This window comes from Misgurnus anguillicaudatus, unplaced genomic scaffold (assembly GCF_027580225.2).
Source record: "Misgurnus anguillicaudatus unplaced genomic scaffold, ASM2758022v2 HiC_scaffold_34, whole genome shotgun sequence".
Lineage (NCBI taxonomy): Eukaryota > Metazoa > Chordata > Actinopteri > Cypriniformes > Cobitidae > Misgurnus > Misgurnus anguillicaudatus.
The window spans coordinates 3867678-3890449 of record NW_027395284.1 but is presented as its reverse complement, the minus strand read 5'-3'; the positions used below and the strand labels follow the sequence as shown (position 1 = coordinate 3890449).

At 38.2% G+C, this 22772-nt stretch overlaps 1 protein-coding gene across 1 annotated transcript in view; it reads left to right on the top strand.

The window, feature by feature from the left end:
• Nucleotides 1-3708: 3708 nt before the first annotated feature.
• Nucleotides 3709-22772, top strand: part of LOC141363338 (solute carrier family 22 member 15-like) — a 29980-nt gene continuing 10916 nt past the window's right edge. Inside the window, exon 1 of the mRNA XM_073865977.1 lies at nt 3709-3801. Coding sequence (XP_073722078.1) covers nt 3709-3801 — 93 coding nt within the window. The remainder of the gene's footprint in view (nt 3802-22772) is intronic.

Below are 22772 nucleotides of genomic sequence, written 5' to 3'. Positions count from 1 at the left end.
GGCGAGTGAACATTGACGTCCGCTCATGCTTTGGTTCTCATACGTACCGAATCTCACTAAGCAAACGTTCAAACAGGCGCTATCTTTACTAATCGACTGTAGATTTAAATATAATACATATATATTCTCGACTGAACTAATCTTAAAACTACACTTTGTGACCAAGAAATTGTAATATTTAAAAACGGCGAATCCGTCCATTGAGTTAATATGAGATTCAAAGCAGCCGAAAGTGTTACCTGTCACTCTGGCCGCCCTCAAATCCTTGGCGGAAGAAGTAGTTCTCAAACAAAGAGGCTTTTAAAATTACTCCGTTGTTGTTTTCTAGTTTTCGTTTTTCAAACATGTGCCGTCGAACTGTTGTATAAAAGCAATATCGCTCTCGGAGTCGTGTGATATAGCTCTATATCATTACGGCTGTGATTGCCTACAGCACTCGGCCTACGGCTATATCACACTCCTACTCGAGCGATATTGCTTAAATATATATATATATATATATATATATATATATATAACATTTTAAATGCTTACTACCCAGTGTGTTTTAATTTAAACCTGCGTTTCCCACTCAAGCAGCACATCAGATTTTTTCACTTTCAAATCTCACAGTATAAGCATTTTCTAGATGCAAACTCTGTCTGAAGTTGGAAAACTTTTTTTCACTTCGCCAGTATTTGATTAACTTTGGTTCTCAGGAGATTTGTAGTTCAAACAGCCCGACTACACGTCTGTGGTCTTTCGAGCATTACTTTGCGAAAGATCGCTTTCTATTAGCAAATCTAAAAACCTCATTCTCCCTCACACACCCATTTTTCTCCCCTTTTACCCTTGCGTACAGTTAAGTAGTTGTACTACCATCAGGAATCAGTTAAGGTGATTAATAACTCTTATAACTCAAATCCAACGTGCATGAAATGACGCATTGACCTTGGCTTCAGTCAAAAACTAAATCTGCTAATTAAATGTTAGATTTTAGATGAGACACATGTACATGGCTATAAATGAAGCCATTAGCCTCCAAATATTGAGGATACTCAGAGTCTTGTGTTAGTGAATGCAATGAATGAAAGAAGAAAATGTGTGTCTGTGTGTAAACAGACAGATCTCTGTATGAAGTGACACACATCTTGTTTCATTATGGCCCACTGCCCTGCTTATTTCACGAACAAAGGAATCGCAGTCAGTACCCATAACGCTGTGGGTACAGACTGATTCGGTTACGTTCCAATAATCCAAGGGCAGGAAAACACAAAAGGTTCATTGATTTTTATACAGCACAGCTCTATTATATACGACTCCCGACATGCCCGTACTGTATTTCACTGATACTGTTGTGACTGTTACTGCTGAATCCTCTCTAAAGGTGATGTGTTTCATTATCCGTTATTACACACTTTCTCTAACACATGCACGGACGCATACACGCATACAAACACACACAATATTATGCAGTATTAGACCTAAATAAACATATACACATAAAGGTAACATATAAACTTTAAAGATCATAACAGACGTAGACAGACATATAGACGGGTAAACATTTTGGCAGACATGAAATTTATATGTTGTGCTGTCACTTTAAATCCTAATGTAATGCATGGATCCAACATACCAAGGTTCCCCAACCCTTTCTACAGCCTGGACCAGTTTCAGCTTGAAAATGTTTTTGCGGGGTTAAAGGGTGTTGCACATACCTGCTCCATTACTTATTTTTAGTGTCTGTTAGTGCTGAAAATACTACTTTGCAAACTGCATAAAGTTTTAAATGAAAGTACTAGAGGAAGTATAATGGAAGTAGTTACTAGAAGAAAGTTATTAACTACTTAATTTTAGTAGAAGTGTAGAACCACATTTTGGCAAATTGTTTTTACTTTCATTGTTTCCAGAAGGCTGCAGGGGAGATACTTTTTAGTCATTTGCGATGTCACAGAGTTAAACGTCTTCACGTAATGACGTATGATTTGCGGGATATATTTGCAAATGATTCATGAAGTGTTTTAGAAGTATGCTTAAACTCTAATGACAGCAATCCTATGTGATCGAAGATGCGCTGGTACAGAAAGAGAGAGCGCGGGTTGGTACAAAAGTGGAAACAATCAATGTCATCTGAAGTTGGCTCATAGGTTACGTGTACACCAAAGCTTTTAAACCCAATGTCCATCTGACATCGGAACTTAATGTCAAACTGACGTCGGAATATAACGTTAGATTGGCATCAGAACCCAACGTCCATCTAACGTCTGAACCTAACGTCCGTCTGATGTCAGAATCCAACGTCAAAATTTAACGTTGGATTAACGTTGGAATTCAACGCCAAATTAACGTCAGAACTCAAACGTCCGTCTGATGTCAGAACCGTCGGACTCAGATATATCTCAGATATTATTCTAATATTAAATCTTTGTATTTCAGTGTGTAAAGAATGTGGACAACCAGAAATGTCTGTATTGCAGGGATGAAGTGGAAAAGGCCAACGCGGCCTGACTTTAGAACCCAACATTGGACTGACGTCAGAACCCAACTTCTGCAGAAGCGCATCCAAAAACTGGAATCAATGCATCTCTGTTCATACATTTTACATTTATTCAGCTGATTCCTTTATCCAAAGCGATTTAAAATTGAGAGAGCATTTAACTTTTTGTATTTCTGACTGCCAGCTTTCATTCTTGCCAGCTTTCGTTCGTGCGACTCGGAGGCAACTTGTCCAAGACCCGGTACTAGGTCGTGACCCAGTGATTGGGGACCTCTGCTATATACTGTTACACTGCGTTTTTGTTAACATATACTGTTTGTGGGTTTTCTTTCGGAATTGTTTTATCCACACAACAAACTACATTAACATGAATAATAATCATTTTGTGTAAATATGCCTGTTCAAGTGCAAGGAAACATGAACCCAGTATTTGCACACTGTCTGAAGCCTTAAGATGCGGCTTGCTGGGCACGAGCATCGGACTTCTTAAAGAGTACGAGTAGTGCATTGAAATATTTTTGCATCTTCTTTGCTTAAATAATTAAATTGCCAAAGCCTAAAACACGTGCAAATAATAAACTTTTGTCATGTTGTATCACTGGGCAAGTTAGAGCATCGTTCACGCTTGCCCGGGCCATCGGGCACTTCTTGCAAGCCCTGTCTGAAGTAAAGCACACACTTAACATCGATTTGGGAAATCTCTAAATCAATTTTTGTTTTGTTTAACTGAAGATCGATTCAGAGAATCAACATTTTTACCCTTCAGCCTTAATATAACCAATATATGAAGCAAGTATGAAGACGTGCATATTGGAAGTACGTATAATAAATGTTAAATTCTTATCATCTGTTTTTTGAATTTTATACTTTTGTGTATGTATCTCTCTCTCTCTCTCTCTCTCTCTCTCTCTCTCTCTCTCTCTCTCTCTCCCTCTCCCACAGTTTTTGAATACAACACTAAACTCCTTTATCATTGTAATCTCCCTCTCTGTCTCAGCCTCAACCTTGCTTTCTGACCTCAAGCGTTTCTTCACACCTCTCTCTCTCTCGCTCTCTCTTTCTCTCTCTGTGTGTGAGCTACAAGTTGAGACTTTACCTGCCTAGAAGTTTAAACCAGCAGTGCGGGTTGGACTAAGAATTATTGTCAAATTTTACTCTCTCCTCGCCCTCTTATTACTTGGGGCAGCAGAATTGTTGCCATGTTAATATTTCAGGCTGACATTGACACGATGGGGCATGGCTGGGAGCAGGACAGCGAATATCAAAAGATTACAGTACACAAAGACATCAGTCATCCGGAGCAATACATCACCCACTTCCGAGTGAGGAAAGTTGCTGTTCACACACACAGTTCCTCCGTGCAGTTTGTCTACTGTAGTCTGACAGTAATTCAATAGCCCTTTTGGCTCAGACAGACAATACAGTGAGGTCATAAATATCGTATGGACACTTCAAAAATAGTATAAGGTAATAAGAAGTTGCAGCTTGTAGACACTCCTGAGTCCTACACTATACATTCTTAAATATAAAGGTTTTTCAAAGCAATGCTATAGAAGAACCATTTCTGTCAACGGTCCTTAAAGGAACCGTTTATAGTCTAAAGAACATTTTCCCACTACAAATAATCTTTTGTGTTTTTCGGATGTTCTTTACAGAATCGAAAACAAGCAAATGAAAATAAAGCACAGAAAGGTTACAGAGAACAGAAGCGGCAGCCCACCCAATTTGATGTACCATTAGTGCAAGAAATCACTGTTGACTAATAAGGTGAAGAGGAGAAACAACTTCTGTTTTAAAAGCTTATGAGCTGCTTGTTTAGCTTTTAAAACAAGAAAGATGTTTCAAAATACTAAAAGCGTAACTAAATGGCTCACTGAGAAACATTAAATTGCCAAGACTTAAAAGATTATTGCACTTTTATAAGACAAGTTCCTGATAATTTACTCATAATTTTTGTCTTTCTTTCTTCAGTTGAAAAGAAATTAAAGTTCACCTATCTCCTTGCAAAAATACGTTATTTTGTGTATTTTGTATAATAATACGTGTTTGCGTGATTTATGGTTCAAAAACACATTATTTTCCACATTTTTGTAGCTCCGGATATCTCAGCTTTCCTCAAACTCACTGATTTTGTACAAAACTCATCAATCATTTGAAAAGTGCTGTGTTCCTGTTTGGCCAGCTAATCTATACGTTGTGATTGGCCTGAATACCTCTGACGTCAGCCGGAAATGGGACGCTCCTTACCATGTTTGAAAGATTCACGTACAATGCAATGCTAACAGGAGTTAAAGGGGACATTCCATGAAAATCAGACTTTTTCCATGTTTAAGTGCTATAATCGGGTCCCCAGTGCTTCTACCAACCCAGAAAACATGAAAAATAGCAACCCTGTAACTTTGTTTTGGTAAGGCTCTCTCTGCAAGCATGTGAATAAATAGGTCATGCGGATTTCGCTCCCCCCATGACGTAGGTAAGGGCTCCAATTATAATGATACCGCCCCTTCAACTGCGCTATCCAACCATGAACGGCCTCACGAGTGCGATAGACAGAGAGAAAGAATGACTGACAGCACGACGCGTTTGTATTCCATCAAACACAAACAGGAGCCTACAATCTTATAACTTGTAGTTTTAATAATCTTTCTAAAGATTGAATCAACGTTCTAAAGGATTAACGTTACCTTAGTGCAAGAGAGAGAGAGCGAGTGAGCGAACGAACGAGAGAGAGAGCAACGCGACGGTTCGCTTTCAAGCAAGTTATGTTGTTTAATATGTTTCTCTGAAGTTTATATGAATGAACACGAGGATTAATGCACTGCACGAGACAGAGTGAGTGAACAACGCGTATTCACTATCATACACAATAAGTAAATATGTTGTTTAATGTTTCTCTGAAGTTTCAAATGAATGAGGAGTTACAAAATAGATGAGAGACTGACAGAAACGCGAATGTGTTCAATATGTGTGCACAATAAACTTAAACATGTCATTTGATCTGTTTCTCTAAAGTTTAAGCATTAAACGTGTTGTTTTATTACAGATCATTTAAATGTGCTCGTGTGGTTTGGTCAAAAAGCAAACTTCTGAGTGTTTGTGGACGTGTATTTTATTGTAACATGCTGAAACTCATTATGCCTGTTTAAAACAAGGGCAACATGAGACCTTAAGTCTTTATTTTTATTCCACAATGTTCCCCATCTACTGATAAACATGTATTTAGTATGCATAAAACAGATAATTGACTTTTTAAACTTGTTCATCTTTATAATGCTTAACATCGCTCACAAACTTCTTTCGTGAGAGAATCTCCCTCGATGTTCTGTCAGCTCTACAGCGGGAGCGCTTGAGACTCCGCCCACCTGAGCAGCTCGTTTGGATTTAAAGGGATACACACAAAAACGGTGCATTTTTGCTCAGCCCCATAAATTGCCTATTTTAACATGCCACAATAAATTACCTATATGGTATTTTGAGCTAAAACTTCACATATGTACTCTGGGGACATCAAAGATTTATTTAATATCTTAAAAACGTCTTCTGGAATGTCCCCTTTAACTTACACGCTGAGACCGAAGTGGAAGGAATTAAAATAATGTCGATCTTTTCCACGTCATCAGTCCTAGGAAGTAAACTGTTGCCTACAATCTGTGGCTGCGTCCAAAACCGCATACTGTACAGCAGGTACTGAATGAGATGAAGTACCTACTTACTTGCCGTTAAAACAGTAGGTACTGTATAGTATTAATCCTGGTAGTATGAATGAGATTCGGACGTACTACATCCGCCATGTTGCTACATCACGTGACATACGTCGTCATCACGTCATGTCATTCCAGCGCGAAAACCGGCGAAAACAGCCGCATGCCTCTTCTTCTTCGTTGGATAACTCCTCTCCCAGGGCATCATGGGATAGGGAAGTGTCCATCGTATGCACACTGCAAAATCTAACCGGAAGTAGTAGGTCATCCGGGTACTTTTCGCATACAGTTTTTCGAATACTATGTATTCGGACATACTACTCGCCTTGCCTACTGCTTTTCGCGTACTATATAGTATGAAGTACGCGGTTTCGGATGCAGCATGTGTCTTTGTTGTAGTCTAAGAAAAGAGATTTACGTTGGAAGTGATAACTTGCATTATCGTTTACTTTGGGGTTTGTACCTTTTGCATATCGTTAATATGTACTAATACACACTTACACACCAAAGGAAATGTAAAATCGTGAATTGGACAAAAGGAGCTCCTTATAGTGGACTTCAATTGAGCCCAACGGTTTGAAGGTCCAAATTGCAGTTTCAAAGAGATCCCAAACGAGGCATACATGTCTTATCTAGTAAATATCAGGAACTTTACTTATGAAAGTGAAGTAATCCTTTAAGACTGCATCACATTGTTCATGAAGAAGTCAATCCCAGAATGCACGGCAATTCGCTTACTGTAAAAATTATTCCAAAATGGCAGATAAAGGAAGACACATCTATCAATTATAAATATGATTCATAGTTAACATTTTATTTCTACTATTGTATCTTAGATGAATATACATATAAGTCAGTTGTTTGAGTCAGCAGTAGTTTATACAGTGGTGGGCGGTGACTTCTTTTCCCAAAGGCGCTTGATGCAAAGTTCGTCACAACATGTATGTTAATTAATTTCAAAATATGTGATCTGTGCGTCGAGTTAACCTATGTGCATCACGTGTCTTGTCAAAATAAGTGCCTGCTGCAGATGCGTCTAAAGGGTTTATGACAAAAGAGACACTTGCGTTTGCCAGATACTCACATAATTTAATGCGTAATCAGAGTTTACTGTTAAGGGAGTGTCTTGCGTGTATTTTGTGAATGTCATAAATGATTTTAACGCGTGTGCAGCAGGCACTTATTTTGACAAAACACATGACGCACATGGTTCACATGACGCAACAAACACATATTTTGAAAACACGAGCAACACACGACACTCCGAACACATATTTTGAATTTGCGCCCCTCGGATGAGCAGTCACGAGCCGCCACTGAGTTTATACACTGTTTTCCAACTAGCCCAACATGCCAACATGACTTGGCATGAGGGTGGGCCAGGACTCTTTGTTTTGCCAACTAATAGCATTGGCAATTAGCTTAGGAAGACGCTAACAGCAATTGGAAGTCAAGTCTCTCATGCACTTTCTGCAATGACCACTATTAGTACAACAGGGTTGTTATTCTATATAAAAGTAATTTTGCGGTCAAGTTTCAGTTAGGATGCTGCCTATTGTATGCTGTATAGAGCAAGATGGCTACAGTAGGTTTTAAAACAGAACTGAGGTCAACAACATATTTTCATTTTCTTGTTTTCTGCCTAGAGGGTGAATTTACAGGCTCATCCTGTTTGAACATCAGCGGTAAAAATAAAAAACTGCTGGCAGGAAGAAAGTAACGGCACATAGAGGTTTCATATAGCAGTTCTGTTGAGATGAGCAGCCGTGAGAAGGCAACAATAGCAGCGTAAACATTTCACAGCAGATGCTCTTCTGTGTGTTTCTGGATAAAGCGCTACTGTGAGCGCTGTGTCACTTCTGTCTCAAAGTACAACAGACAGCAGTGTCGCCACACGTCATGTTTCAGCTGGGACGTCATGTTTCTAGGCCAAAAATGTTTTCGTCCTGTCTGGCGTCTCATATCACAAATGACGTGTCAGTGAAACCCTGCCTAAATTTGCAGCTTGCCTCACAGCAGCCAGCAAACGTCTCATTCACAAGGATCAAATAACAATCTATCTATCTATCTATCTATCTATAAATATCCATCCATAGTATCCATCTATAGGATCCATCCATTGTATCCATCCATCTATCTATCTATTGTATCCATCTATAGTATCTATCTATCGTATCCATCTATCTATCTATTCATATATATAAATATATATCGTATCCATCTACTATTTATCTATAGCATCTACAGTATCTATCCATCCGTCCGTCTGTCCATCCATCCATCCATCCATCTATCATCTATCTATCTATTGTATCCATCTATAGTATCTATATCTTTATCATATCCATCCATCCATCCATCCATCCATCCATCCATCCATCCATCCATCCATCCATATAAATATCTATCTATCGTATCCATCTACTATCTATCTATAGCATATACAGTATCCATCCATCCATCCATCCATCCATCCATCCATCCATCCATCCATCTATCTATCATATCAATCTACTATCTATCTATAGCATCTACAATATCTATCCATCCATCTATATATCCATCTATCATCTATCCATCTATTTATCTATCGTATCCATCCATCCATCTATCATCTATTTTATCTATTCTATCTATTCTATCTATTCTATCTATCTATCTATCTATCTATCTATCTATCTATCTATCTATCTATCTATCTATCTATCTATCTATCTATCTATCTATCTATCTATCTATTGTATCCATCTACTATCTATCTATAGTATATACAGTATCCATCTATCCATCCATAGTATCTGTCTGTCTGTCTGTCTGTCTATATATCTATCTATCTATCAATCCATACCTACCTACCTACCTATCCATCCATCCATCTACTGTATAGATCTATCCATACATCAATCCATGAAAACCGACTGAAAAATGCTCCACCTCAAGCTTTGCTGGCCCACCAGCTAGAACAACTCCAAAACAACACTGAGCAGCATAAACCAACCTGAAACTTCACACAACCTCATGCTGGTCACACCTGCCTTTTTCAGCTGGGTTTCGTTAGGGTGTTGCTTTCTTTTCGTTCTTGCGTCAGCAAACCCAGCCGTAACCATGGCAACAAGCTATACAAAGACCTCAGCTGAGAGTGTCAAAGGTCTTTAAGGGCTTCGCAAATGGATTTGGATGAGACACAGAGGGACGACCGTTGACCCACCTGTTGTTCGCCCCTCTACAAAGAGATAAAAAAGTAGAGAGAACAAGTTTCTTTGGTCACAGGAATGACACTGGCATTCCTCCCTCTCCCGTCGAGATCAAGATTGTGCTGTTAGTGACAGACAGGTTTTTTGGCCTGGTGTGAAAAATCAATGCCATTGAATCTGCACAACAGGTGTATACCGGGCCCCTGTAGATTTAGAGAGGAGAAACACAATTACCTCTCAGTAATGGCTGACTGAGGAGAGATAATGCCAACTCACATAGCCTTGAGGAGGTAGACCCATCAGAGGCACGCACGGCGGCTATATAGGATCTAAACCTGAATGTGTTCCTCCCATTCCCAGAAAGTGGCCATAATACCTCCTCGAAAGCAAATCGGTTGTTAAGTAAATCTATAATCCACAGCTACACTTGAAAAGTGCTGGGTTCTTTCAACCCACGGTTGGATAAAATATAGACAATCCCAACTGCTGGTTTACAATAGAAAATGTCAACATTTGGCCCACCATAAGTTAAAACAATCCTGCATATAGGTTAATTTAAACCCAGCGGTTGGATATTTTTTATAAATTACCCAAGCATGGGTTTAAAACCGCAGCTTTTTTAAAGTGTGCACATCTTATATATGCAGGGCAATGCCAGAAAAGTGTTCAGAAAATCATGTGCACATACAAAAGTCATGCAATGCAACGCTGGTTCTCGAATGGTGCTTTCTAGCTGGTTTCTTCCTTAAACAGGTTTTGTGCAAAGTTGTGGATTTCCATGCCAGGACAAATGCATGCTGTCAATAAAGCAAAAGAGGGTTATACACTGTAAAAAGTCCTTGTTTGCCTTAAATTTTAATCAATTTAAGTAAAAAAATAAAAATGGTGTAACCCTCACTCTTTCTAGGAAATAATTAAACTTTTATTAAAAATCAATGATGTTTCGGCTACCATCAAGGCTTTCATCAGACAAGTTTAATCAATCTAAAATTAAAAATGAATTTAAACTTTCCTGACAAGTGAGTTGCTGCTATAAATCATAAAAAAAGAGTTAATATATCTTAAGGTAATTCAACTTTACTTTTATAATTTATAGCAACACCTCACTAGTCTTAAAATGGCTGGGTTATTTTCAACCCATGCTGGATAAATATTGGATATATCACTGGATTAAAACTAATGCTGGGTTGTTTTAACCCAACTGCTGGATTATTATAACCCATATCTGTCAACACTCCCGTTTTTCCCGGGATTCTCCCGTATTTTTATCTAGGGTGTCTAGGGTGGATTATTTTATATCCAAAACATTCTAAAGTGCATTGATTTTTTTCTGGACGGTTCCCATTTAGCCATCTTTGCTTTCTTGCTTATGGGCTATAGAGTAAAGCAACATGCTTGGATTTCTGAAATCTAATTTATTAGTCTTCTACCTGGAATCAAGCATGGGACCTTTGTGTTTGAAGCTAAGAGTCTTCACCACTACTGGCTTTATTCAAATCCTGTTCGTTTTTGTTAATTACAATGCGAGCATTGAAACCAATACTGGAGATACACAGAGGAACCTCATAAGCCCAGGATTTATTCAACAACACGAATGTCAGAACATCACAGAGGAGCTTACGGGCTTATTGCCTCTTTGTAAATCAAAACTGTAACTACTTTTACCCAAACTGATTATCTTCCCATCCATCTACAATATTGGTACTGCATAGCCACAGATATGTATAAAGCTATGGAAATATTCACACCAGAAAAAACTTTTATTTTCCCTTCCAGCTCTCTATAAAGCAGACTAAGACACAGTTTATTTGTAAATTGTGTGCATGCATAAGGCATTTAGACAGATATATTAAAAGACGCCTGAAAATATTGAGTGTTTCCTCTCATACAAAATAATAATAAAAAAAAAACACTTCTCTACAGTGCATTATGAAATACACACATTCAACTCTAAAAATGCTGTGTAGGCTAATTTACAACCCAGATCTTGGTTAAAAAAGTACTAACCCAACATGTTGGGTTGTAATTTAATCTATCCTGGGTTGTTTTAACCAATTGTTGGGTCAAATATAAAAATGTAATATATTTGTTAAATTAATTTAACCCAACAGTTGTGTCCGTCCCCTTCTGACCCTAGCATTTTGGTAAAAAAAAATCTTTACCTGCTTATTCACATAATTGTACATGCTTAAAAAATGCTGGGTTGTTTCAACCTAAATTGGAGGGTTGTTTTAAAGGGACACTCACAATTTTCTCATTTTCCAGCTGCCCTAGAGTTAAATATTAGATTATTATTGTTTTGGAATCCATTTAGCCAATCTCCGGGTCTGGATGTACCACTTTTAGCATGGCTTGGGCACAATCCATTGAATCTGATTAGACCATTTAGCATCGCGCTTTTTCTATTTAAAACTTGATTCTTCTAGTTACATCGTCTACTAAGAACGACAGAAAATTTAAAGTTGCGATTTTCTAGACAGATATGGCTAGAAACTATACTCTCATTCTGGTAAAAATCAAGGACTTTGCTGCCGTAACATGGCTGCAGCAGACGTAATGGTATTATGCACTGCCCGAAAATAGTTCCCTTAGTAACTTTTAATAGCAGGGGACTTAAGCGGGTCACACACCAGGCGCCGCGCCGTTCTAAAAAAATCGAACACATTGTTTTCTATGAGTATATGCACTCCGGCGCCGACAGGTGGCGCCTGTCCGCTGCGGCCAGCTTTGACTCAGAAAGTTGCTCAAATCCCTGTCGCACAACATAGTGCCACTCACATATTTTAACAGTATATAACATCATATTTGTCCCAAATCGTTAGCGATTAACATTGGCTGCTAACGTATATTTTGCATTTTGAAGTGGACGCTATCTGACTAAGCTTGCGCTATTTAATGTAAGTTGTCCTAGACACGACTCGATGTGGCGCTGAGCTGCGCGTCCGATGTGCGACCCCCTTAAGAGTTAAGTTTTAAATAGGAAAAATATTTTTTTATGTGATGCTAAATGGTCTAATCAGATTCAATGGATTGTGCTAAGCTATGCTAAAAGTGGTAGCGCCAGACCCGGAGATTGGCTAAATGGATTCCAAAACGATAAAAATCTTGATGTTTAACTCTAAGGGAGCTGGAAAATGAGCATATTTTAAGAAATAAAGAAAGTGGAGTGTCCCTTTAACTAATTGTTTATTCAAATATAAACATTGTGGGGGTTAATTTAACCCAACAGCTGGGTTGGTCCCCTTTTGACCCAGCACTGGGTTGAAAATAACCCGGCATTTTTTTGAATGTAGAATCTGCATTTATCACTGCCATTTTACCCAATAAGAGCTTTGTTTCCTTGTGGGCAGTTGTAAAATGTTACATGTACATCTGTTGCCAGCATGCATTTTGTCAACTGCTCCTATCTTTCTTCTACAGTATATCTAATAATATATGTCCTCACAAATACAAGACAGCTGTAATAGTACATTACTTTAATCTGTGTCACGAAGAGAAAAATGACTTGAATCAATGCTTTCAATGCTTGAATCAACTTATTAGAGTTTTCAGTATATTGTCCCATCCTGTCTCGCATTGAGAAAGTATATTGATACATTACCAAAACTTGATATACCATCCAGCCCTAATCGGTAATGTTTCACAACTTTCTTTCTCATGTTCCCCCATCAGTCAGGCTCACAGATTCATTTCGACCAAACCTAAACTAACTTTTACATAACGTTTATAAATGTTATAGTGCATTTAATCTATGCATTAGGGGTTTATTGCTAAATAAAATCATGTGGTTAATAATGAGTATTTATTTGCATGCACAACATGCATTTTGTCATGTGCTCCTCTTTCTTCTACAGTATATCTAATGATATATGTCCCCACAAATCCAACACAGCTGTACACACTTTATCCTGTGACCATAATTCTGATGCGGCTCACACTTTGGCTGATGTACTGTATATAGTGACATTTACTGTATATGTATCTATCTGAAAGTCACTTTTATCCAAAGTGACTTACAGTGGATTTAAGGTATATATAAGGTATATCTTTTATCAGTATACGCATGTTCCCCAAGGATCGAGTCCACAATTTTAATGTTAATGCCGTGCTGTACAAACGGAGTTATGGGAAGAACAATGCATTGTGTCCTCACGATGCATGAGGTTAATAAAACGAGGAAAGTCATTTGTTTCTTTTCAAAGTGTCCTTCTTTGGAACACAAGGCATTATCTTAAAGCATCTGAGTTTCCTGCCATCTCAACTGTTTCCTCCCAGCCATCAAAACAAACTGAAATAAAGAGAATAGGCAACAGTTAATCTTTACAGCGACTGCGAACGCTGTGCTTTAGTAGTCTAGAGAGAAAACTATTGATTGGTCAGAGAGCGTGAAGGAGATCGATTAGCCAGTCATCTCATATGAAGGTGATCCAAGGTGACACCTCGCACTGCTTAGAAAACTCAACAATGGTCCTTTCCGAATATACTGAACATGTTTTATCTGGTTGCCAAAAAATGAAGGAAAGAAAATGTCAGAATCTATAAAAGTGTTTTTTGAATGGAACATTTTCTTCGGAGGGAAATCACAAAGAAGTCAATATGTTTCAGATTCTTCACAAAGATTTCAAATTAAAGGAAATAACTTGGTGTTATTTTTATATGAAGCCAGAAGTGTTAGCACAAATGCAATGTACCCAACAAAAGACCGAATTACGATTTTGAACAAAATGTATATCTCGGTAATGGATGAATGGCTTCCCTGTATGAAAATAAACAGCTGCACAACATGCAAGCTGGTTGGAAAGCTTACATCTGCCCTCGGTGTATATTTCTGGAAAAGCTTCTGTTGCAAAGAAGGGTCACATCAGACCATACCGATATAGATGGTACACTGAGAGCCTAATGTTGTTTGTACTTAAAAAGTAAAGTAATTATGACTAAACGTTACTTAAAAGTTTGCATTTTGGACTTAAATGAACTTAAAATTATCAGTACAAAATGCTGTGAGGAATATCCATAAGTTAAGTGAACGCAAGTTTTGCATGACCCATTATTCAATTAAATTAAGGGAACGAGTTTACTCAACTTATTTGAGTTTTCATTTGTCTCATCCTGTCTCGCATTGAGAAAATATATAGATACCAAAATTCGATATAACATCCAGCCCTAACTGGTAATGTTTCACAACTCTCTCATCAGTGTTGCCAGATGTACGATAATTATCATTTTTGTACTGCAATTTTGACTTCTGTATGATCAATAATGAGATGAATCCCATATTGTACAATAATTTCCACATTTTGTGACACTTCAAATGGTCGTTGCAATCATAGGGGTTCTATACTTATTGATCTATCTGTTGATCCTACGTCTACCATCATAATTGTGAGAAAAAATGCAAATGTGTGTAACGCATGTCTTCTCTATCTTGGTTTTGGCTAGAATAGATACAGCTATGGCCTAAATCTTAGAGATGTTGGGTTTAGGGTTAGGTTTGGAGTAGGATAACAAAAACAGTGCTCATTTGGTGAGATTTCATTATTTTGGCAGTTGCTGTTTCCCTTCTTGCCACAACTCCATCTCTACTTACGCTATGTCTTCTTGGCCAATCATCGTTGAGAATTACTTTTTCCCAGTTGTTTCGACTCTCCGACTAAGGTACACTTAGAGTAGTCATTTATCTACTGGGAAAATCTACACAATTGTTTGTCTAGATATAATAGCTGTAATCTGCAGATTTGACTTGTTTACTAATTTTCTTCCAAATATCATAGTTTTGAGGTTCTGGCAACACTGTTTCTCATGTTCACTCATCACTCAGGCAACAACCTGCACACATTTATCTCTTTCATGTCGTTACCGGACAGATACAAACCAAACAATCCCGGCATGTATTATATTAAAACACAATTATTTATGTCTTGAAGTAAACATAATCCATTAAAAATCGGATTTGGGACATTAGGCCATGTGGCTCTGTGCAGAGCTTGCTCTTAAAGTGACAGTAGCCCCTATTTTTCTGATCTAAAAATGATCTAGTCTGTGACTGGAAAAACATTATATGATCCAAACTTTGAAAAAAACACTATCAAATGGTAAGTAGATCCAGTGTGGAGAAGAGCAGGAACAGTTGGCTTGCAGGTAAATTTGGCGAGCCCTGATGTTCATTCAGACCAAACCTAAATTCGGCTCCAATTAACTTTTTACATAAATTTTATAAATATTATAGTGCATTTACTTTAAAAAAGGTGCCCACGTAATGCTTTAAGGGCTCTACTGCTTAATAAAATCAAGTGTTTAATAATGCGTATTTATTTTAACGTTTAATATTAAGTCATAACTTCTATTTTATGGTTCAACAAAAGCAAATATTTTACTCCTTCAGGAGCAAACCTTTGTGGATGCTATTTACAAAACGCAATTCTTAACATGCCCTGTTCGTGTTTTTTATGAATTTAAAGTCAACATAAAATCAATATCGCCCACAATGCATTTTCTACTCGTAGACTACAGCAGATTACAAACTTAAGGGTTGAAAATGGCCTTTGACTCTAAATTGCAGTATTTGGTTTTATTGTAAACAGATTCAGCCATGAAGCATTTTTTTTAAAATAAGCCAAAAGTCGTCACGTCTTGCAAAACTCACTCTTTTCAAACTTTAGCTCATTCGACATTTTTCCTGCGCAGCCCGAGCTACCTCTCTCATCGTCTGTGCTGGGAATAATCCTGGCAGATACCGCTTATCACCTGAGGCCTGCCAGCTTGCGACAGTCGTTTTGACCATGGCCATGTGGTGTTAATGGAGGGAGGGTAAATGAGGCCTGTGGTAGCTTATAAAGTGCCAACTTTAATGGGCCGATTTGGCTGACGATTCCCGATCCTTTGAGACGTTCCTCGGATCGGCTCGAAAACTTGACTGACAGACTACCTGTCAGTTACTGTCTGTGATTGAGGGCTTGGTGATATTTTTTGTTCATCTTGTTTTTGTAATCAATCGTTTCTCCATTATTGGCTGTCTTCCTTTTAGGTGTCGCTGTCACACCCCGGTGTCTGGGTTTGATTCAGAGCTCAGAATTAGAAATGAAATGGTTCAGAGTTTCTTCACTGGGAGTCCTGAACAGATGGTCCTGTTAAGCACGTATGGAGATCTTGTGTGTTCATTTTTAACTGTTTGTGATCTTTATTGCCAGGCTGAATAAGATAATTATAACAAGATAATTGGCAAATTGTTGGCTTGCTGTGTTTTCACATATTGTAATATTTGCTAGGTAAAAAAAAACAACATATAAATATGTCCATAGCACAAATGGTGTGGCCAAAGGTTGATCCTTTAAACACAGTATTTTTGATTTATGAAACTACACATGATGTTTAATTGCAACTACATCATGTACTGAGCATGATCAACATGAATGCTAAGCACATCCATTCTTCTCTGCGATACAGCATTAGTCCTGAGGTTCTGAGATGAAGGTGCAAATGTCATTACTATGTAAATGCAATGGCAGGACTGGAGGGTAAGAACCAACAATTGATCTGAAAATTGACACGTTGTCTTCCTGCGTGTCCTTCCTAATTCTTGAGCTGGCGGAGAAAAGAAATCCATTTTTTTTCTTCCTGCCTAACTTGCAAGACAGCAACACTTCAGGGCACAGACTTAAACAGATGGCCCGCAGTCATTTTATCTACACAAACAATAGTGCGATATCACAAAGTCATGATGAACATTTGTTTAATGCCCAAAATAGAGTATATTTGGGTAATGATCTGTTTTTGTGATGTATACAGCTGATGCACAAGAAGAATAGCAAACACCGAGAAACTCTATTTAAAGAATTTGTTAGATATATTTAGTATTATTTGGCCATTATTTTCTCAGACCTAAATTGTTTCAAACCTGGATCACTTTTCTTCTGAGGTAAAATCATGCTTTTTTGCTTCCTACAATAAAAATGAATGGAGGCTGGAGCTGTCAAACTTTAAAAAGGTCAAAAAAGCACTGTATAATGATCATAAGAATTATATATTTAAAGAGCACCTATTACTGTACATTGCTAAAAACTATTTTATTGTGTGTATTTGTTGTAATGCAATAAGTTTATTTGGTTTATGGTTCAAATAACACATAATTTACATATACCGTACATTAGGGCACGCTCACACTAGGGCTAACCCAACCAAATCGTGCCCCAGCCCAATTGTCCCGCCTCCCTACTCCCCCAGAAGCGCACACTGTATTTTGAGCGATCCGAATCCAGGCGCGCTTTCGTCATTAGGATGTGATTGTTTTGAAGAAAACAGAAAGTAAAGCCCTCTATTAAAGGAACAGTATGTAAGAAATGTATATCAATTAATCATAAAATGGCCCTGATATGTCACTAGATATTAAGAAATTATTTTCATTTCAAATACTTATATCACTCACAACAGTGGTCCTGCCAGGATATTGTGATTTAAAAAGTGGAGTTGCAGCCCTCAACTGATGTTTATGTTGTCATGTTGTGTATTGGCCACCAGTTGTGTGATTGCAGTACCAGTTTTAGGCACAAGTTTTGTGATTGCAATACCAGTTTTGGCCACAATTCTACATACTGTTCCTTTAACAATGGAGGGTAATGTTAAGTCTGTGTTTGGGTGCGGAATGACACACAGCCCTCTCACATTCCATCATATTGCTTACCATATTTTTCGGTCAAAAAGCTGCGTTGTTTTTCCATATCTTGGCTGGTCCTGCGTCTTATAGTCAGGTGTGCCTTGTAAGTCAGTATGAATTCATTTTGACATTTATGAGGCAAGAGACAACATTACAGTCTACAGCCGGGAGAGTCCACTATATGCAGCTCCTGTATTTATGTAATTCAATGGATTCAGTAATGTGGAATGACGAGTCTGCAAACTTCACGCTAGTTGGCTTGTTCGGTTAATTTAGTCTAGTTCCAGGTAAGTTCTGTATGCTATGGTTTATCGTTTAAATAACTGATAATATTACTTTAACGTACAGACATCTATTCAGTGTGCTGTTCTGCCTGCTATTGTTTAGTTGAATAACTCGCCTTTCCAGATTAAATGTCTGTTGGATTTTGTGTAATAATTTTCTTAATAAACGCGATATATAGTCCACTGCGACTTATATAATTTATTTCGTCGTAATGAGACATTTTTGAATGATTCGGCTTATACTCCGGTGCGGTTTATAGTCCGGAAATACGGTAGTTGATCTGTCACGTGTGCAGCTCAGACATTCACGTAACCCTGCTGCACGCATCAAAAGGTTTTAAAAAGGCAGATGAAGGTGAGTGGTCACGCAGTTGATGTCTCTCATTTTGAACCGCGCACTGGCATGATTTGCAATTACACCGTGCGTTCTGCACCTGAACCCAAGTGTACCGCGCTCGAGGCCACCTCTGCAAACCAGGCAGTGCTTAACCCAAACAAAGAGCGATGCTCTGCCCCTCTAAACACATGATTTTGTACAAAGTTCATTGTTTTAAAAAGCTCTGTGTCCTCCGATTGCCCATCTAACCAGAATGTTGTGATCGGCCTGAATACCTCTGTAGTCACCAAAAAATGTGATGCTCCTTATCATGTTTGAAAGATTAGCTTCCAATGCAATACCGACAGGAGTTAATATCATCTTTACTACCTTATCAGTACAAGCTGAATCTGATCCAGAAAATGCAAATGACCAAGCTGATTGTCAACTTTACCAGCGCGGCTTTAGCAGAATGTAACAGATTGCTAAGATAAGGATAGTAAAACATTAAAACCATGTCTGAATTTGTGATTGAAGAAACGACAAACAACAAGCACTACTCTGCACTGCTCAAGACTTGCGTTTGAATCATGGTTTAAATAGTCAGTGGTGAATTCTTCGAATATGAAAACATAGGCTACTTACAGGCTCTGAGTCAGGCCCTGTCCCAAATGGCGCACTTTCGATCTCGTGGCCTTAAATTACGCATACTCGCTTAGTCAACAAGTCTGTCATTTTTACGCTCTGAAGTGTGCTTATCAGCATCCACTTTGCACCCTTGATGCGGTCTTCTGCTGCAGGCTCCATGCACTTTACCAACCCAGAAGTCCTTGGGAAAGAGCAATCACACGACAAATGGAAGGAGTTGATGCAAACTGATGAGCAACTTCTCCTCCGGAGTCGTCCCAAAATACGACTCCGGTGCACCCTCGTGGACTTGTGTCGAGGGTCTCTAAAGTTTGCACTACATGATTAGTTACAACTTTTTTATGTCTGATACCCAACAACCTTGAGTATCTGTCGATATTGATAATGATCCAATACAATCTCTATCACCCTTTTAATCAATTAAACTGCAAATAACACATTTGTTAGCCTTACAAAAACCTTAAACAGAGCTACAGAACTCAAACGTTTTACTGTGCAATAAATGGCTGTGCAAATTCAAGACTCAATCAAAAAAATTGTCAATACTGCTGCTTAATTTTTTATCTAAATGTTTCAGACTAGTAGCAACATTTTTAGTAAGTCAGCACAAAAATTCTAAATAAAATTTAAGGTGTAACTTTGAACAATTTAAAGTGCAACTTTATGCAAATTCATGTTGCTCAGCAAGTCGCGCTTTACGCCAAGTTGCCATGACAAAGTTCGTGTTTGTATCGGATTGTACCCCCCAACTTCTATGATATTCGATTCGGCCATTTCCACCAATATCGGACTAATATTGATACCGAATATCGGATTGACTTACCCCTATACAGGATGTCATCAAAGGCTATGTCCACACGAAGCCGGTGCATTCCCTATCCGATCATTTTTTTCCTTGCTTTAAAAAAATAATCCGTAAACACGAAACCACTGAAACCGACTGAAAGCTGTGTAGTATATATGCCGGACCAGTATGGGGCGCTGTAATTCTGCCACAGATATACACTATACACGGAGAAGAAGACTTTGAGCATGTGCATAACCAACGTATGGTGTTGTCCATTATTGCTTGTTGGTCACCACAATTGCACAGAAGCAATAGATTTTGCTGTAATAAAGCTAGTAGGCTTTAGTAGCTTCTGAACACAATCACGTAGTCCGCCGTTATTGTTGTTGCTGTTACGTGTGACGCTTCCGACATGTGATGTGATGACGTTTTCGCTTCAAAAAATATACAGATTGGCTGTACAGACGAAATCGCAAGGGTGTCGGTTTCAGATTTATCCACTTTAGGACCCGGTTTCAAAAAATAGCGGATTCAGTCTCCCAAAACGCCAGATCCGTGTGGATGAAACGCCAATACGATAACAAATTTATACGTATACAGTGATATGCGTCTCCGTGTGGACAGCCCCAAAGTCCGGAGTGTGCCATTTGGGACAGGGCCTCAGAGGTGTGTTCACATCAATAGGCAGAGGAAGTAAACCGTTGCATACAATCCGTTTGTTTGTTGTAGTCCAATAAAAGAAATTTAAGTAGGAAACAATAACTTTTGTCATTGTTTACTTTAGGAGCTGGATAATTGGTGCTTTTTAAAGCTTTTAACAGCAAATCCGTATAAAACAAAGTCCTTCAAGCAAAACAAAAGACAGATTTCACTTTTCACAAAGATTTTGGGATTCTCATCTCTGTAAAGGCTGGTTATTCGATTTGCACACCCATCTGTGAACAACTATGGTCCTGGTAGTGTTTCTTTATTTTTAAATATCTTTTTTTTTTACAAATTTTATAAAAATGTTACAGAGTAAAACCGAATATCTTACTGTCAGTCAAAGAAGGTTTTATTTTTTTAACTTGTCTATTGTGTCAAAAAGATTGATTGCCATGGTAAGACAGTAAAAGGGGCCATATAATTTGACTGCTGGTATTTCAAAAAGGGAGAGAAAAAATTGAAATAAGCCCAGGCTGCAAAAATAAACAGATTTGCAGCCATTCGTGTGGAAAAAAGCAGACCAACTGTGTGTGTGTGCATGCGTGTGTGTGTGTGTGTGTGTGCGTGTGTGTGTGTGTGTGTGTGTGTGTGTGTGTGTGTAAGTGAGACACTACTCCATCACTGTACCGCCCAAGTCATTTCTTTCTCTCAGTGTATCCAAACGCTCACGAGGATATGGACAGCTGCCATATTTTTCTCCAGGAAAAAAAATTCAAGGTAAATTGAGCACCTAATTATGGGAAAATTCCATTCCTATAGCATACTACTAAACAGATCATTTTTTTAACCGATCTAGTATTTTGAACCGCTGTGCTATGCATTACAAGACCAAACTACTATCTAAATCCCCTGGCATTTGCCTGCATGACTGCTTGTACCTTCCCTGAATTTCAAATGTGAATCCACATCCCTGACAAAGAGAAATCTTAAGGTTTAAAGGCATGTCCAATTTAAAACAGTGTCATAACAAGGTTACTTTGACACACCATATGCATTTAACTTTAATTCTTTTGGGGGATATTTATGGTTAGAAAATTTCATTGGATTGAGGGATTATCTTTTAGCTTGGATGTGAGCACAACTGCCAGACTTTAAGACAAATATTGGGATACAATCCCCTAATCATTTTTAAAGAAATGTCTCAGGCTACTTTGTAGTCAAAAATCGGATTACATTCCAAGACAGATTCTTTCAAGGTTTGCTCGATACTATAATTTGCCCTTGGAGTGATACTAGCTTTAACTTTATCAATACTACACCAACACTTTTTTACAACGAAACTTCAGTATGAAAGACCAATACAATTAACCCAAATTTCTATTGGATCTTTAATGCGCAGGTTCATTTTAAAGGTGCCATTTGTAAGATATTTGCAGTAAAATATCCAAAAACCACTAGGTCAGTGTTATATATATTTTTTTCCCAGCTGATAACTATCAATATCTCTAATGTTTTCAACTACTTGTAAATCGTGAAAAAATGCCATTCTTAAAAACTACATGACAACAGTGTCGTGGACAAATGCGGAAGTTAGTGTTTAGTGCCTGTCGGGCAACGCGCTTGTATATAGACTACGATTACTCTTTACAACCTGCCGCTGTTTTTTTTTCAGCAAAGACAGCTCCCGTAAGCAAACGGGCCAACCAAACAACCCAAGAAGAGTTTGGGACAAGAAGAGAGAAAGAATGAGGATCAATATCGATGTTGCATTATCTGGATGGAGAGAGCTTCGCGACAACATTTAACTAGACAGAGATGCTGATCTTGCTTGTGTTTTACGCGCAACATGATCTCACAAAGTTCCGTGGGATAGTCACGGAATTTTGTGCTCATTTTTCCATGGCATTCTCACGGATCTCTGCATTTTTCCGTGGCCCTGCTACGGACTGTCTTTTTCCGTGACATTCTCACGGATTGGTTACTCAACTGCTTTTTCCTATTTTCAAACCATTTTCGCTTCGGTTTAGGGTTGGTGTTTGCGTAAGGATGTCACTTTAACTATTGGTTT